The following is a 17,809-nucleotide window of genomic DNA, read 5'->3' on the forward strand; positions in this document are numbered from 1 at the left end:
ATGTCTCGGGATCAGTTTTATTCATGCAGTCCTCTGAGGGGTTAGCAGGATATGGAGACTGATGGATACTCCAGTGTAGCGGGGTCAGAGGGGTTGCGAGGTGCCAGCGTGTTACGACGTGTGGCTTGCTTGTCTGAATAAAGTGAAGGTATGATTATGGTTTCTCTCTAAACGTTTATTGGACAAGAAATCGAGAGTCTTCTCCTTGCAAACCTTGTAGTAGACGCTTCAGAGATGTCCAGCAAGTTGAAGAGCTGTCCGGCTGAAAATGGAGAGCATCCCACGAGTAAAATGGAAAATGGAACAGACAGCATGGCTGCCCCCACCCTTAGTACCTACACCCCAGAAGAGATGGTACAACAGATGAAAGAACTAATCACTGAGAACAATGAGTTAAAAGGTGAATGTGCCTGTGAATCAGTCTTGAAAAGCAAAAGCCCCGAGTCTCTTCTGTGGGGCTTTTTGTCCTATGAGTATGAATTCTGTGACCATTTGCCCTTGCTGGATAACATCTTATACAGGGGTAATATTCGCTGTATAAGCGACTCTGAAAGTGGCAAGGCCAGTTTGATAGGACACATCAAATTGAATCAGTATGGACGATTAGGGGCAGAATAGCCCAATTTATGGGTAACTTACTTGCTTCAGAATTACACATATAAGCAGTATAGCACTGTGTATTTTAGGAGGCAAGGTGAAAAATCTTGCGCTATGATATGCCATTTGCTCATCAACCTCTAAAAGCTTTTTTGGTTTGTATTTTAGGACTGTTGGGCCGCTCCATTACAGATAGACTAACATTTTGGCATAGCTGCCTCAGGAGGGGTGGGTACTACAATGTCCAGAACAGTTTGCATTAGGATGCTCTCTGAAAGGAGCTGCATCCTCTTGGGCAGAGAGAGGAATTGGAGCAGGCTGCCCTGCACTGTGTGTAATAATCATTATGAACATTAGATATGGCAGCACCTTCTGTACTTCAGAAGGAAGTGGTGGCCATGGCAGGGTCTGCCTGGGAGAAACCAATAGGTTTCCCTGAAAAAGCCTAAGAAGTTGACTCTTTCAGGTGAGAGAGCTTTGTTTCTGGATCCCAGGAGTTTAGGTGTCAGATAATGTATTTTTTTTTTTAAATGGATAGAGCAAAACCCAAGGGATTTGGGAATTTTCTGTGTAAAAGAGAGAGGTACCTCATTGTTTATATGGCAGCAGAGCCACGTGTCTTGTGTGCTGTGATTTTACACTAGTGTTTGAATTCCTCCTGAATCATTTTTGGGCCTGGTACAATTTCTCTACCTTGGAGTCCCATGGGTATCTGGCAGGAAAGTTGTTTCTAGAAGTACTTCTGGTATTTTGCTAAAAGGTCCTATATCATATAAGGTATTGTTTCGGGACCGTATTTACAGCTGCTGTAACTCACACCTTGCAAAATCATTCTCCAGAGCTACATTTATTTACATAACCTGAAGGACTTGGCAGTTTATAATACAACATCAGGACATAATGGAAGTTACTGGAAAACACAATGTATAAAAGATTTTCAAGCAACTGGCTTTGAGCTTGGCGCTTTAAAAAAGCAAGTCTGAAATACTTTCAGTGACTCTTCCTAAAAATGTTGTAAGCATTTTGCAGTAGTGAGACTGATGTTACATACTGACTTGGTTACATACACATGGCTTCCCAGCCAAGGGGAGCTGACTTTGCTGTGAGTTTTCAGGTATATTTTTTCAATGCTTTCAGACAAATCTTAACCAAATGTTCAAGTAGAGCATTGTTGAGCATATTTGAGACTTCCGATTTGATAGCATCTGTTTTCGTGCAGCAATTTACCAGTCTAGGATGTATGTTTTCCCTACCAAGTCTCAGTAGTTTCAGAATCTCAGTTCGGTAGTTTCACTTGGATTGATCATGTAAATAACACGTGCAGCAAGATCCCAAGTACCTCTTGTGAACAATACTTCTTGCTTGTACTTCCTGGTTTAGGAATAAGTCAAGAAGTGACAGAGTGTGGACATGTGACTTCAGCAGTGGATTTGATGCTCTTTATTATAGTGCTAACGAGCTATAGTAAGTTTACTTTTGGTTGGGTATTTAAAGTACATGAGAAGGAGGTTCACATTTTATACCTAATTATTGCTAACCCGTTTGATGCTGAAGAATGCCAAATTCAGTGTAGGGGATGTGCTGTTTCATTGACAGAGTATTAATGTGAATCAATGTCTTGTCTCTGGCTATTGTTCAGAAGCCATGAAGTTGCATAACCAAGCTATGAAGGACCGATATGAGGAACTTTCCATCTGGCGAGAGAAGCAGAAAGAAGAACGAGAATTTTACGAGTTAAAGTTTAAGGAGGCTAAGCAGTGCTTGCTAGCCAAATGCATTGAAAATGAACAGCTACAGCAACAACTTCAGAGCTTAAAGCAAAGAGAAGAAGGAGCTGAAATGGTAAATAAGGAGTTGGTTGGGCTTGACATGCTTTTGAATTGAAAGTCTGGAGCGTTCATGTCCTTTCGTCACAGGGAGGTTTGGAGATTTGTTAATATTCTCTACTTTTATCCTTATGCTCTAACAAGAAGTCTTGGCCTGACTTATCTTATAGAGTGAGTCTTCTCAGAGTGTAGCAACAGCAAATTGTGCCACACTGAGATAATTTTCATTTTAATTAACATTTAATTAACATTCTTGATGTAAGAAATAAGACATTAACATTTCTTGCTACCTTTTCATTCTTTATTTTGTTTAGTGTTGGCTATCTCTTGACTTTATCCCTCCCTTTGCTCATTAGATTATCAATCTCTCATGATCGTTCAATTGCGTTTGTGTTTATGTTTCCAGAGAGAAGCTGACATGTAAGCAAAAAAAAAAATTTACTTGCTATCTATTTTTATTATATCATTCTCCTCTCATGAAAGCTCTTATACTGAGGTTGGGTTAGATCTGTACTTCTGCTGCCCTGTTTGAGTCTGACAGAGCTTTCTCCCTCTGTCTTACCTTTGGCTCTGTAACACATCATTTCTAACGTTGCAGGTGATCACTTAGTAGCCAGGCAACGTTTTGCAGGTAGTACTGAAGACATCTATGGACAAAGTCTAGTGAAACAAAACCTGCTTTGTGTCCCATATGGTCGTGTGAAGAGATGTTTAACAAAAAATTTCATGCAGAGCCAAACTGATGCATCCTGATTATCTGTTACCTCCAGGACCCAGGTGGATTCTCATGTTCTGTAAGAAATTTTTCAGCACGTAAATCAAAATTGGCCAATGAGTTCAGAAGTTACAAGGGGTAGGAAAGTCAAGCATAAATAGTGTAATTGTGTAAGTATTACTTACACAATATTTACTTTACAGACTAAAAGTTGTGTTTCAGGATTGCCAGGGAAGCTCAGAATTTCACAAATCTGGAATAGTTTTTATGGGGAAGTAGAGGATTTATTCTGCCTCTACCTGTTTTAGAACTTTTTGTACTTTGAATACTTACAGTATGTTATTGACAGAATGATCCAGCCTGTTCGGGTAATCCAGCATATGGATGAGTAAAATAAACCTCTTCTATTTATCTCATTCTAAGAGCTTCATAGAGTAAGACCTGGTCCTCCTGTGATTCTTTGCAGTTTTATCAGCCAGTGGTAACTGTAATTTAGACAGCAACATTTTAATTTCTGATCATGATTTTCAGGCTGACTGTCATTTAAGCAAAAATTACTTTCTCTCTTGAATGCTTTAGTTCTACTTTAATCCTTTTTACTTTTTTTTTTTGTTGTAGAAAGAACATGAAAAAATTTCCTCTAACAGAAAGACTAATTTAAAATTAGTCTAATTTCTCTCACCTCTGTTTTACTATTAACTGATACTATAGTCCATTGCTACCATTCAGTGACATCTCTGTTTCACTGGAAGTAAATCACAGATAGATTGTGTTGCCTCCCTTAGTGATAAACCAGCATTCATAGGAGGGTTTATCTCAAAACCATACCTCTGTTGGCACAGGTTGCTGCTGACTCTAATGGCATCCTCCTACAGCCTAAGCACAAAATCAGAGACAGCAGCAAGTCAGGCAGTTAGGGCCATACTGCAGGATGGGAGAGGCTGCCAGTGTAGGAAGGGTTTGGAGTTTTAGCATGAATGATAGATTAGAATGTAATTCAGACCCCAGGAATTGTCCAGAATTTGCACTGATAGTGTGTGGTGTAATAAAGGCATTACCAGGAGGTGGGAGGCTCGGATTACAAAGTGAGGAAGAAATAAACTCCCAGGGAAAGTTTCATAATGGGGAGAGGCACCTAAAGGAAAGAAAAAAAATGAGGCTTCCTGGTTATTTAGGGGCTTAAGAGGGGGTTTGAGGATCCTGGGGAAAGGGAAGAGGCAGAAGTTGAAGGAGACAGTCATGACTGGACGAGGGATTAGGTTTGGGGAGAATCTCTGAGGGAGAGAGGCTTTCTGGAAGGGAAGGGATATAGGGAGAGATTTACGCAGGAGGTGGGGTACAGAGAAGTTGTATGGTGAAGGAAGGCTGAAAGTGGGGTGTGTGGAAAACCCCTCTGCCCATTGGTCTTTTCTTCCTAGAATCTTGGGTAGATTTGGGAAAAGAGGATAACGGCATGAGTGAAAAATAAAGTAATTCTGGACAATAATTCTGTAGGTTGGCTGAGATTCTACGTGGTAGTGAGAGGCATAGACTCAGGCAAAGATTTACATCCTAATTATCTATGCATTCAGAGAACCCGGCCCATGTCTTCCAGAAGCATGATGCTTATCATTTCATCAACTTGGTTTCACAGTTTAGAATTCTTGCTGGCTAGTGGACCAGAGCACAGTTAGGGATCTGAACACTGGGGTTTTCCAGACAAACCTAAACGGAGAAGAAGGGATGTGGGACACCCTTGTTATGTTCAGGTTCTGTGCTTCTTGGCTGGTGTTGCCTTTGGGTTGCCTAATGCAGGGTTTGTTTATCCCAGGAGGGCTGCATGGCTCCCGAAAAGGAAGTGAGGCAGCTGAAATCCCAGGTGCAGCGGCTCCAAGCTGAGAAGGCAGATCTGCTAGCCATCATATCGGAACTGCAGGTCAAGCTGAACATCTCAGCAGAGGATTCCTTTGTGGAGATCGGGATGAATGTAAGTGAGGGGAATAAAAAGAACAGTGACCTGTGGCCAAGAAACTTTGGTTCCAGCTTGATCCTCCTTTTTTTGCAAACTAATTTTTCTTCTCATACCAGGTGAAATGTTGAGGAAGTCAGGTCTGAGTGTAACTACAGTGACAATATTTAGTTGATGACATTCTACAGTGAGGTATTTAGCATCCTGTCTTCCTTTAGTAGAAAGTGATGTTGGCTGTTGCTGTGTGGTGCCCAGTCATCTTTCTAGGGATGAGTGGCCATGGAAGTTGCTGATGAAAGGAGAAGGCCAAATCTCATTGTTCCTCTTCTCTGATCAGCCCGGAAGAGATACAGGGAAAGGCATGTGCAGTATTTAAGTTAATAAGTTAATTTCCAAACATGAAACTGATAGGTAGGAGTTTTATCTTTTATTCATTGTTATTGTCATGATAGTAGTTTTCCCTCTTTTTCTTCCTTCCTTAACTCAAGTAAATAAAACTATGTCCTACTTAGTCCAATACCAAACTAATAGTGTTTTTTTCTTTCCTAGGAAGGAGAAATAAATAGAACTGCAAAGAAACATCAAGAGAATAGTGATGAAATGACCAGTAACATTGCTATCTACATGTATGTAGGTTCTTGTGTGATGTGTGTGATTTAGACTTCTGCAATGTGTTTTGTTTTCAATATGAGGGAACCTTTCTTCTATGAGGAATGCACTAGAAAATCCTGTTTTCTGTGGCCTTGCATCCCTCCATTGCAGCAGCTTTACCTTCCTACTGTGTTAGAAAGACCCTCAGCTCTCTGATTTTTTTTCCTTCCAATTTTCACTAGCTGTCAAGAGGGACTGCATATTCTGGCCAGTTGTCCATGTACATGCTTACTTGCCAACTTTTCAGGCTTTTAAGGGAGGCCAAACAGAAAAGATAAAGGTAGAGGCTGCCGGGACTCCCTCCCTTCTAGTCATTGGAGACCATCTAATAGAGTATCTGTCCTCTACCCAATTACAATGATGTTGGTAAGAATCAGAGGTCTTGTAGTCTTTCAGATCTAAACCCTGTCTGTTCTGTTTGTGTGTGGCTGGTATAAAATGTGTCACAGTGGGGTAGACAGACAGTGCAATGACATAGTCCTTATTTTCCAGGCTACTAGGCTTAAGATACCAGCATTCTGTTTAGGCTACTTCTCAGAATTTGATCTTTATATCAGCACTAGGGCACAAGGGACTTTCTTGCCCCTAGCTGAACCTTTACTCCTCATAGACATAGACAGCTGATGCTATTAAACTTTCCATTTTGGATACTGCCAAATTTAGCAGCTAGATGGTTGTGGCCGAACTCTCTTATTTACTTTCTGGCCTTTGCTTTTGGAAGGAAAGGATATAGAAAATGCTAAGGGCATAGCAGGCCAGAAGGCTGTGCTCAGTGTACAGGTTTTCTCTTAAACCCCTGTCACTCCCTACGTCGCTGCAAGGGAGAGCAACATTTTAATGTAATGAGACGGGAAACTTGTCCCTCAGCCTGCAGTTAAGAAGTTGAAGGAGGAAAGAAAAAAGAAGTTATGGTCATGGATGAAACTCAGAGAGTTGCTGACCACAGACCTGACTGCAGGCATTCAGCTTGTCGTTAGTGGTAGCTTGTGAGAACACTCTGATTATGAGAAGACGTTCTCTGTGGGACTTGCTTACCTTTTCATGAGTATCTGGGCCGCATCTACAAGAGCAGGGGGTATATATACCTCTTAAAATATTTCCTGTGTCACCATGTGTCTTTGTGCAGCATTGAAACTTTAGACTGGTGCTGTTAACAGGTTCAGAGAAATGTGATCCACTCAGGACAGGTTTATTTCTGTAAGAGTAGAATGGTGCACTAAAAATCCCCTGATAGAAGTTATTTACTTGATATATCCTGTATGAACACTGTCTTTGGGGTATTGAATTTTGCTCACCAAAGATTTCTAGCCCTCAGGAGCACACAGAGGACTATGCTTTACTTTCTGTTTTGAACTACAAAAGCAAAATGAAAAACACATGCTGTTTTACAGCTGAGCTTCCAAAGTGTACAGTGTATATAACCTGCCTATCTTACCATACAGTTAGGGGGTTTTGACTTTCTCTCCAGATGGACATAAAAATGGAGGGAATGAAATACAGTATTTTATCACCAGGAAATTAACTTACCTTGTTTTTCAGAGAATTTTGTATTTGTTTTGGTTCATTTCTACAGTAGCATAATGCAATTTTCAAAAGAGCTATAGAATATGATGAAGGTGGAATACTGAAGAGATTTTTTTCTGAGAAAGAAAGCAATTTCTGATGACTGTTTTTGGTGGAACTTGCCTTCTTTTCCTGGAAAGGAATGAGACAGAGATAAGAAATGTTGCCTGTTTCATTGGAAAATAAGTTATTTTGGGAATGGGCAGCAGCACCTTGCAGAAGGTGCTGCAAAGTAGGTCAGAATAAATGCACTGAATTTTGTTATTTTCTTGGCTGCTTTTGTTTTCCTTGCTTAACTACTAAGTTGTTCCCCCAGCTTGAAGGGGACTGTCTGAGCACTGCACAAAGCAAGGACTGCATTTGCACGCACGGGGACTGTGGCTAGCAGCTTGTGGGCAGGTCTTGGCTCTTGGGAATGAGCCCTTTGCACAGAACATTGGTTTTCAGCACTGTGTGAAATGGTGGCCTCTCAAACTGGGTCCCAGAACTAGGGATAAGGGAGTGCTCTTGTATAATCATAGATGTCATTACTTACTTCTGGTTTGGTTTGAAGCAGGAGCAAACCTGCAGATGAATCGAAGAATTTGGAGTCTGAGGAGCTAACTGTGAGCCAGCTGCTCTGCTGCCTTAGAAATGAAACTCACAGGAGGGAAAAACTTGAGAAGGAGCTGCAGGATCACAAAGAGAGGTATGAAGCAGGTGCACTGTAACATTTGAAGCTATTTTCTGTCAGGGCTGCTGCAGTTAACAAGTCTGGGGCTGATCAGAGACAAGCTGAAATATCAATGTGACCTGGATGGGGAATTTCCCGAGCACTCTGTAATAATAACTTATTTTCATGGTAGTCCTCATGGAGATAAACCACAGGTTCTCTTCTGTGTTTTCATTGTTTCCATGTTTTAGTATTATTTCCTATAGCACCACAGATTGGTGGTTACCCATTTCATGTCAGCATGATATGATGACTAGCTGAGGATGTTCTCTCCACTCACTCCTCTGTAGTTATATTGTTTTGTATGAATCATCTGCATGTGGTGTCTTAAGCAAATCACTATGTATAAAACAGGGATTACAGTCCTTTTCGTGATACTGGCAGTCTACATTTAGCAATGTGTGAGCTTGGAAAAGCTCCTTAGAAATGTTTAAAATAAGTTTAATTCCAAACTTGTCTAAGAGAGAGTTTTTCCAGTGAGACCTGCATGAGGGTCCATCTCAGCTCAGTTACATTGGTATAAATTGGCATGATTGTTCAGGTGTGGAAGATTGCCTAAGCAATAGCTGTTGCAAATCCCCACTTTGCAGAGACAGAGTAAGACTTCCTGGACATTATCTGCTATGAAAGGTTGATGTCGCAGTAATTGCTTCTACGTGGTCTTCCTAGAAGAGATAATGAGCCATAGCCAGATGATTCTTGGAAATCTCAGCCTCTGAAAATACCAAAGGAAAATAAAGGCGTTATTAATTACTGGATTCAGTGAACAGACTGACCCATTTCCAAAGGGTTAGCAGTTTTGGACTGTACCGAAGATCGATCATTGTGGACTGAATGTCACTGTCATCCAGCACACCTGCAGACTTATACATCCACTTAAGTTAAATTTATATGCTGGGGGTCCTGTGTTCTTCAGGAACCTCCATGGTTGTACAGGCTTTCCTGCATGTCTGTGCTTTCAATTCTGCCTCAAACACAGTTTGTGGCTGTGATGTTAGAGAGTACATCACTTGCATGAAATCCTTGAATAATCACAATCTCACTTTAAATATAGGCCAAATCCATTATTGTTGGATCCTCCTGTTTTCCAGACTGTCAAAGCTGGAGAAGGAAACCAGCAGTTGCCTGGAGAGTGGGACACAAACTGAACTGGAAGAAGAGGATAGTTCAGAGGCTGTAAGTACCTGTCCTCCTGAGCTGAGATGGAACAACATACAGCTTACTTGTTGAGGCCAAGATTTCCACTTTCACTCAGGGAGCAAAGGGCAAATATCCTGCACAGGACATGGAAATGAATTTTGAACTCTCCAATTGATATCTTAGAGGTGGTTCCAAATTACACCAGCCACCAAAAAAAGGGTGAGATGGATGGCCAGGAATTAGGGAAGCATGGCATAAGTGCAGGTATACCTCATTGTCCTGGCCGTGCCCATTAAACAGAGATAGATACAGTCATTGCTAGCTCCAGAAAGTCTTGTAGACTGGGTGGATTTCCTCACTGCTGGCTAGGTCAGCTTTTGGATCAGAATCCAATGACAGCGTACTGTAAAACAGACTTTAAATGTGGCGCTCACATGGCACCTGGTTTGGGGTTTTTTCCGTGGTTTTGGTGAGATGTATTACAATGGCAGCACATAACTATCTTGGACTGAGACACAGTTCCAGGCAAACTCAGTCCTGTTGTTTTCAGTTAAGGGTTTGAATGGATGTTGGGGTTGGGATTCAGCTCCAGATTCAGACACCTAAATTTACGTGCCTACCGTTGTAGGCGTCTCTATGTGAGCTAAGCATGTAAGCTCCCATAGCAGTGGAGTTCTATTCAGGTTCAGTGCAGCTGCATAATACAGGCAACTAAGAATGCCTGTATGTGAGGTAGAGTGGGTTATCTGAGGTGCTGCATGGGGCTAGCAAATACACTATGGAATCTGCTGGAGACCTGTGCCCTTCTGAAGACAAGTATTTTAGGGAAAAGCTGTCTTAGTTAAACAAGACCAGTTTGCAGTCAGGCCAAGAGATGTCCTTTCTAGGGAAGCAAATGATGTCTCAGTTAATTCTTTCCAGTATTTTTATCCCAACTTTGCCTGAGTTAAAGCTTGAGCCAGATGCTCCTCATCTAAGTACTGATATTGAGGTCAGCATAGCGAGATCCTTGTGATGGCACTTGTTGTTTCCATTTATATGCTGTTGGGTTTATTCAGAGGGCTCTTGTCAGTGGAGCTCATGTTATCTCCCCCTGTTGTAAAAGGTAGATCTTTAATGAAACGAAGTCGGGGTACAGTGTGGACCAGTTGAAGGCTCTGCATTTGAAAACATCCTGGGAGAGAAGGAAGAGTTTTTCAAACCTGCTTTGGCTGTGTTTGGAGTGTGAGGAGTGGCTGGGGGAGAACAGGCTAGAGCACATCACCTGCCAAACAGCAGCTGGACACTAACCTCAGCCAGGTCTCCTGAGATGAGTCATCTTAAAGCACCACTTCAGTTTTTGCTCTGCCTTCCCTGGGAGGCTGCTTGCAAGCTTCGCAGAAGCAGCGATCTAGGAGGCTGTGGTTTAGGTGTTGCTCTTTTCCTGGTCAGGCTAGAAATGGGTGTTGGGAAGAGACAGTCTGTACTGTGTGATGGGATTTTTTGAATCAGGTTAGCCTTTTCTTTCAGTGAAGCTGCCAGACTTGCTTTCCAGAAGCGTGGATTGATTGTGTTCCAGTTAAGTAAAATATCTTGAAGTATGCTAGCTTTCACCAGGGACCAAGAATTCACAGTACAGCTTTATTAGAAGTCAGACTCTTGCCAGTGATATATGGTTTAATTTGTTGACACGTTTTCTGTTAAGGCAGTTTCTACTGACGTCTAGTTTTCTTCAAACTGAAATGCCATCACCTTACAAAAATCAGTGCTTTCATCTGTGAGCATGACTGGATTAGTTGGATCGCTGCATAAAATGATTTTGTGGCTTGTTTTGCCGCTATGATGGTAGAAGAATGATCTCTTTTTGCTTCTGAGATAGAAAAAGCGTAGTGCAATGTGCTTTGTGAGTGTTTACACCATTATATTCAGTCCCTTTTGCTTGGTATGACTGGTGAATGATACTAGCTCGGGCAGCTTGTGGAAGGTGTCCTCACCAACACCTGTTAGAAGACAATTGTGTTCTGTCTGCCCCTCTGTCACACTGGCTGTGTTCCACACTTCCACTCTGAGATGAAAGCTGGAGTGTTCACAGGTCATCATGGATGAACAACTTCTATAGTTTCAGTTGCCTGGGTGGACTTTTCCTGTTAGGAAAGTGGAGCAGGAGTCAAAGGTTTCATGTCTTCTAGAGTGTGGGGATCTATTTCACAAATTGAAACTCTGAGGTCTCCTTTGTGTCTTGGGTTGGAGGACAACCCAGCTGCTGTTTCTTTCCTCCTCTTGTCTTTTGCTTGTCCCCAAATGGAAGGGCCAGAAACTTGCAACAAAACTGATTTCAGTTTTACTAGAAAATCATCTTTTTGGTTGGCAAAGTTGATTCATGAATGCATGGTAATGGAGTTACCATTTGGGGTTGTATTTTCTCCTTCAAAAAGTCAAGAACTGAAGTCTTCTGGACCTGTGGTTCTGATGCGTGTGCATGGGAGACGCTGATAGGTGTGGGGAGAGTGACAGTTGTCTGGAGAGGTTTAATGTGTGATCGAAATAAATAACAATGCATGAACCTTCTGTGTTCTCTACTTTCTGCCCAAAACAAGAATGGAGGAAACTAGAATGGAAAGGTAATGCCAGTGCTGGGAAGAGAAAGTAAGGTTTTAGTCTGCCTCCTCGACTTCTCTACTTCCAAACTGCTGCTTCTGTTCCACATCTGCTGTCACACCTCTTTCGAAAGAGCTCACTGATGCTAGCAAACTGTAAGCCTACCTAGGGGTACATCATTTGTTTATGTGTCTTTGACAGACTATAACTATTGCTTAGTGGAGTGGCAGTAATCACAAAGTCCATCTGCTTTGCTCATGTGTATTTTAAATTGTTGATTCTGAGAAAGAAAATGTAGATGTTTCCCATCTGCATGAGGTGTATTCCAGCCAACATTGGAAAGTCATTAAGTAATAGTATTGTCTTTTGAGTCATCTGGATTTTATGGAAGTGTTCCATCAAAATGGGGTTCTGCCATATTTAGGAATAATCAGTAATCATGAAGCCTTGTGGACAGGGCGTTACTACTGAGTATGGAGTGTAACGGTGCATACTGACTTACACTTTCTCTAGAGAAAGAATGATAGTTCCTGGTTAGATCTCTTGGTTAGCCTGCAACTTTCTTACCTTGAATTGTCCATATGTAATTTTCCTTATTTTTTCTCTAAAAGGTTGGCAGTGAAGTAGAAACCCTGAATTTGCAAGTTTGTGCTCTTTTTAAAGAGCTTCATGAAGCCCATGAGAAGTTAAAAGAAGCAGAATTGATTCAGAAGAAGCTTCAAGAAAAGTAAGGTTCAGAAGAACAAAAGTTCTGCCGTGACACCCACTACATATTTGTATGACAGCTCCCACCTTGGGTAACTCACCAGCTCTACAAATACCAACTTAAATATCTGTTTCACAGAAATGCTGTAAAAGATTGCTCCTTCTTTGTAAGTGGAGATGAAAGTACAGAAATACAGTAATTGTCAGAAAATCTGAGCTGCCAACCTAGTTCTAGAAATAGAGCTCCAGTGCCTTGAATTTTAAGGCTTGGGTTTTAACCTTTCCTGATGTAAAGGCAAATCTTTCCTGTTTTCTGCTTCACATAATCAATCCTTGTTCTAGTCTTAGGGGAAGAAGCTAAGGAACATAGTTATGACCCTTTTCACATGAACTGCCTATGCGTTTGAAGACTGACGGTGTAAGTTATGAAAAGTGGTTACACTTTAGTTGCTTAGTTTTCTGTCAAATACCAGAATTTGGTATTTGGATTCTGTCAAATCTTTGAGATTCATAATAGTACGAAAGTAAGCGTTGGTTTCAGCAGCTTTGTTTTCTGATGTTTCTGTATAGATTAATTTTTGTCTTTCCTTGTTCTTCATCAAAATAAGCCTTTAAAGTGAACCACAAAAAGATTCTTTTTGTAATAAGCCTAGTGTGCCAAATCCATCAGGAAAAGGTGAACAGGAGACATCAACCTTTTTCCTTGTTCTGTCAGGTGCCAAGTACTGGAAAGAAAAAGCTCAGCTGCTGCATCAGAATTGGAGGAGAAGCAGCAGCTAATATACACGATCAAGAAGCTGGAACTTCAGGTGGAGAGCATGCAGGCAGAGGTCAAGCTGGAACAAGCCAAGACATGTGAAGAAAAGTGAGTACGACTTGGTTTTATATTTCAGGGAGGTATTGTCAGTGAGGAAGGGAAGTCCAAGGGAACCTGGCCAAAGGGGAATTCAATCTGAAATATGAGTTTTGTGTTCTGCACTCTTTGAAACCACATTATGTTTGTAGAGTCTGAACTAGAAACCTGCATTCACCTCAGGATCTGTGTCACTTCAAATCTGAAGTCTCCACATTAGGCCCAAATTGTATTCTTTTGTCTACTGAACACCTCACGTAGGAAAATTTGAGCTATAAGCTCTGACTTGTATTTCCTTTTGTCATGAAGTCAAAGACAGAGTAGTGTCAGGTATAATATACAAGCAGAGGAAGCAGAAAAGTGACAACAGCCGTCCCATTGAGTAGCAGGGGTAAATGCATCCACACCTTGGAGGGTTGGGACAAGTCAGGTGGTTACAATGATGAGAAAGTGATGTTAATGAAGAGGTCTGCAGTCTCTACAATACATTGCAACTAAGAGCAAGTGAACTGAGGTAAAGAGTCACATGTGCAATTCATGTAAGGAGTGTGAAAATGTCAGTCCAAGCTGTACAGAGGCTAAACTGCCTGAAGGACCTGACTTCAGCTGCTGGAGAAGCTGCTTATTGTATTTGGACTCTGTGTCTGGTTCTTCTCCTGATGAATTCTCCTTCACTTGAAGTTTCTGAGTCAAGACTTGGATGTCTTCCTAAGAGGGGTGTTACATATTGAACAGAATTTGTGAGCTTGATATAAAAATATTGGGTGATGGATTCTTCAATCTGAAAGGCAGATGATCAGTAAGGACATTTGTTTGGACTCAGTCCATGGGTAGAGCAGCACGCAACTCACTGGACGAGAGATGGAGCATGATTTTTCCTCATCAGAAATGCAGATTCATTTGCAAGGAGCTGGTGGTAGGGGTTTTTCTTCTAAATTCTGGCAGATTATTTAGATTTCAGAGAAAAAACTTTTACATGTTTCAAACTTTAACCTCTTCTTGTTGTAAACAGGGCAAGACTTAGTAGCTTGCAGGAGGCATACAACAAACTCCTTCCTGAACTCACTAAGGCAAAGAAAACAATCGATGAAATGAAACTCAAAGAGGTAAACTCGTCACAAGAATAAATCATAATTAATTAAGAGGGAGTAGGAAGGGATGGGAGAGTGTATCTAGGAACAAATTTGGGCAGAAAACAATTGTCATCCCTTCCACATAATATAGCATGCAACATAGCAGCATTGCTCAATAAACATAGGCCCTGTGCTGTCAGTTATAGAAAACTTGATCCACACATCAGTATTTCCATGGTGTTTTCTAGATAAGGTCTAATCTGCAGTGCAGTATGGAGTCCAGTCATTAGAGATCAGTTATAAGCAAAAGCATATAGATGTTCCTGCAGCATAATTCGTAAATGTGGGATGGTAGACTTCTAAACATTTTTGTAATCTTTAATAGAATGTCTGTCACAGTGAGGTCCTGTTCGTAACTGAGGCTCCACATAAGTGCCAGATTCTTCTGTATAATTTTGGAAAAACATCCTTTGCAGTGTCCGTTAGGGAGCTGTCTTTTAACTTGACACAATGTAGTTTGAAAGCTCAAAACTTTCAAATTTCAAAGCCCAAAATTTTTTAAATTAAAATATCAATCACCATTGCTGTCTCAGTCCATGAGAGATGTGGATAAACATAGACATCCATGTCTATGATGAGCAAAATTGGAAGCTTTTCCAAGGCCAGGAGGACTAAGAAGCAAACTTTCACTTCAAGCGTGTTGTATTCTGAATTCATCTCTTAATGATAGTTCTTCCTTGCAGCTGGACAGAGTGGATAAAGTTGTGGTGGAGCAACTGAATGCAAAGGTGGAGTTAGCAGAACAAGCCCTTGCTGCGAAGCAGCTCCAGATAGATGAAATGAAGCAGTTAATTGCTAAGCAAGAGGAGGACCTTGAAACCATGGCTGTGCTCCGTGCTCAGGTACGAGCTCTTCTTCAGAAATTGGCTGGTTCCCCTAGCCAATATTCAGAAGCCAGAAGTAGCTATTTAATGGCTCACTCTGGAATACTGAATATCTGTTTCCTCAATTCCAAAGCATAATTCCCTTACTCGGCCTGCCTTGCAGATCCCTGCAGAGCCTTTACCACTACATCCTGTGGTTCTGTAGGAGGAACTGTTTATGCTGGAGTCTGGCACAACAAACAATAGCTGGGCATAGAGGCATTTGTGTATTTAAAACCACTGTCTTAAGAATCACTGCATATGTTTTCGGGATGTTTATACTCAAACCAGTGTGTGTAAACAGTGACTAAAAAGGGTCTGCCTCACATTTAAGGCACAGAACTGGGATCTTGGCCCAGTTCCACTCTCTATGCCACAGGTTTGTCTGTGTCATCAGTCAAGCTACCTCCTTGCTGCTTGTCAGTACCTCATTTCTGCCTCTGTACGCCACAGGGCAATAGCACCATCCCAGATAAGACACTTAAGTATCTTATACAGAATACAGAAACTACTGCGTCTTCTTCACCTTATAAGTAGTGCAGGTCTTCGCTTTGCAGTGTATAGATGCTGTAGGAGTGTTTCGAGTAGATGCAGGCTATGATACAGTTTTGCTATTTTGGCATATGACTATGCTTCAGTCTAAGTTACAAATTCTCAGCATGATTTCATTTCTCCAATCAGATGGAGGTTTATTGTTCTGACTTCCATGCTGAGAGGGCAGCAAGAGAGAAGATCCATGAGGAGAAGGAGCAGTTGGCTGTCCAGCTGGCATACCTGCTAAAAGAGCAGCAAAACCTTGAAGATCTTGGCCGGTGAGAACAGAGTTTGGCTGAGCTGCCTTTGGACTGTCTTGTTACCCTGTGTGCTGGAGCTGACCAACATTGTCTTGCTAGCATCTCAGTAGAAAGGCAAACAACTTTGCAGACATTTATTTCTTGGTTAATTTGAATTTTAAAAGAGAAAAAAAAATTAGTTGGCTGACTTCTCATTTTAATTTTGTGATAGAATCTCTGTAAAGCGTGTTAGTTCTTACTTGGGTGCCTTAGCAAGATTTCACTTCGGATGATTCATACTTGGTAAATTTTCCCTGATGATGCATTTGAGTTTCTTTGGGTTCTGGCCTCAATTTTAGTGGTGAATCTGCAGCTAAGCTTACTACATGTGTGCCAGGGATATCTGCTGCTTCTCCATGTGGCAGTGATAAGTGAGTACCCATAGTTTCAAGTACTGTGAAACCCTGGAATTGTGCCATTTGAACACTCTTAGCTGTAAAAGAGAAAAAAGAAATATTAACCATGTGTCCTCCACTCATCTTGTGGAAGCCATGGGTACAAGAAGAGTGCCCAGAATTTGAAGAGTCAAGTTACATGTCGTGTTAACTGTGCACTGAACCCTTTTTCTGGTATAACTTGCTTTTCTACTTCAATCAAATTTGCAGTTTGCCCTGAATAGCTGAGATTTGGAGTTTTCCAGAGGAGTGTGCCCCAGATCCCTAGCTGTGTAGCTCCCTAAATCCTGCTGGTGTCAGTTGGTTGACCCTGATTTCAACAGGATCCTGGCACAACCTCATGAAGCAGCAGCCTTTCTAGGTCTTGTTTCTGAGCAGCAGTTATGAACTAAATGCATGACCAGTTGACATGATTTACTTGCAAATCCTTTGATTTATTCTGAATCCTCTTACCTTTTCTGGAGAGAAAGAGCAGATACCTTTTTCTGAGTCTTATTTCAGAGCCCTTGACTGATTTATTTTTCTCAGAAACTCTTTGGCGGAGATGCAGAATCGCCACGGAGCCAGAGCACCAGATCGGGAACACTCACCTCGCCTTGTCCAAAGAGGTACCGTAAGCAGCCCCTCCAACTCATGGGGCCAGGCCCTGCTGCACTCAGTTTAAAACAGCTTTGCTTGGCTGCATGCAGCTCCCCAGCTCCCCTGTGGCTGTTCTGGCAACTGGGTAGCTGCAGAGCGCGTGATTCTCTGGCTCTTAGAGTGAGACAGCAATCGTCTTCCAACCACTCAACAGAAAGTGGAAAAGTCAAATATAACAGGTAATCACTTATCTTCTCTGCTTGCAGGAACTGGTAGTCAAGACTGGCCAGAGCAGCGGAATATCTCAATGTATTCATGCCCCAAATGTGAAGAAATTCTACCAGATTTGGACACACTGCAAATTCACGTTATGGACTGCATTAACTGAGTGATGCCCTCCAATTCTTCATCCTCTGGAACTGCACCTGCCAAACACAATTTTTTTTCTTCCTGCTCGAATAATACTCAACTCCTACATCCAGTGAAGGAGGTTTTCAGGGTTTTTCTCATTAATTCAATGGGAAAAGGGTAAAACTCCTACCCTGTACTCACTAATCTTGTTTTAATCTGCTTTAGGAAAATAATTTTTATAGCTTAACAACATGGATGTGTTAAAGAACTCCCAGTGTGTCTGCTGCTATGAAATCCTTTAAGGAACATTCCCCTGATGTGCTCTGCTCTTATGGCTAGCCAGCAGAACGGGGCTGAATCACTGAAGT

General features: G+C 41.6%; 1 protein-coding gene across 2 annotated transcripts; it reads left to right on the plus strand.

Annotated features, from left to right (window-relative positions):
• Positions 1-234: 234 nt before the first annotated feature.
• OPTN (optineurin) lies at positions 235-17,478 on the plus strand (the record flags this gene model as incomplete). Of its 2 annotated transcripts, none has more annotated exons than XM_081998991.1 (13): positions 235-400; positions 2,237-2,439; positions 4,949-5,104; positions 5,636-5,712; positions 7,854-7,988; positions 9,104-9,188; positions 12,341-12,456; positions 13,150-13,299; positions 14,300-14,393; positions 15,104-15,262; positions 15,965-16,095; positions 17,040-17,119; positions 17,357-17,478. In XM_081998991.1, 13 exons carry the CDS (start codon positions 235-237, stop codon positions 17,476-17,478), a joined length of 1,674 nt encoding a protein of 557 aa, XP_081855117.1. The 2 variants fall into 2 exon arrangements, with proteins under 2 accessions (XP_081855117.1, XP_081855118.1); XM_081998992.1 differs by having other exon boundaries at positions 7,857-7,988.
• Between the last annotated feature and the right edge of the window lie 331 nt (positions 17,479-17,809).

The sequence above is a fragment of the Phaethon aethereus genome (genome assembly GCF_964289735.1).
Source record: "Phaethon aethereus genome assembly, chromosome: 1".
NCBI classification, from domain to species: Eukaryota; Metazoa; Chordata; class Aves; order Phaethontiformes; family Phaethontidae; genus Phaethon; species Phaethon aethereus.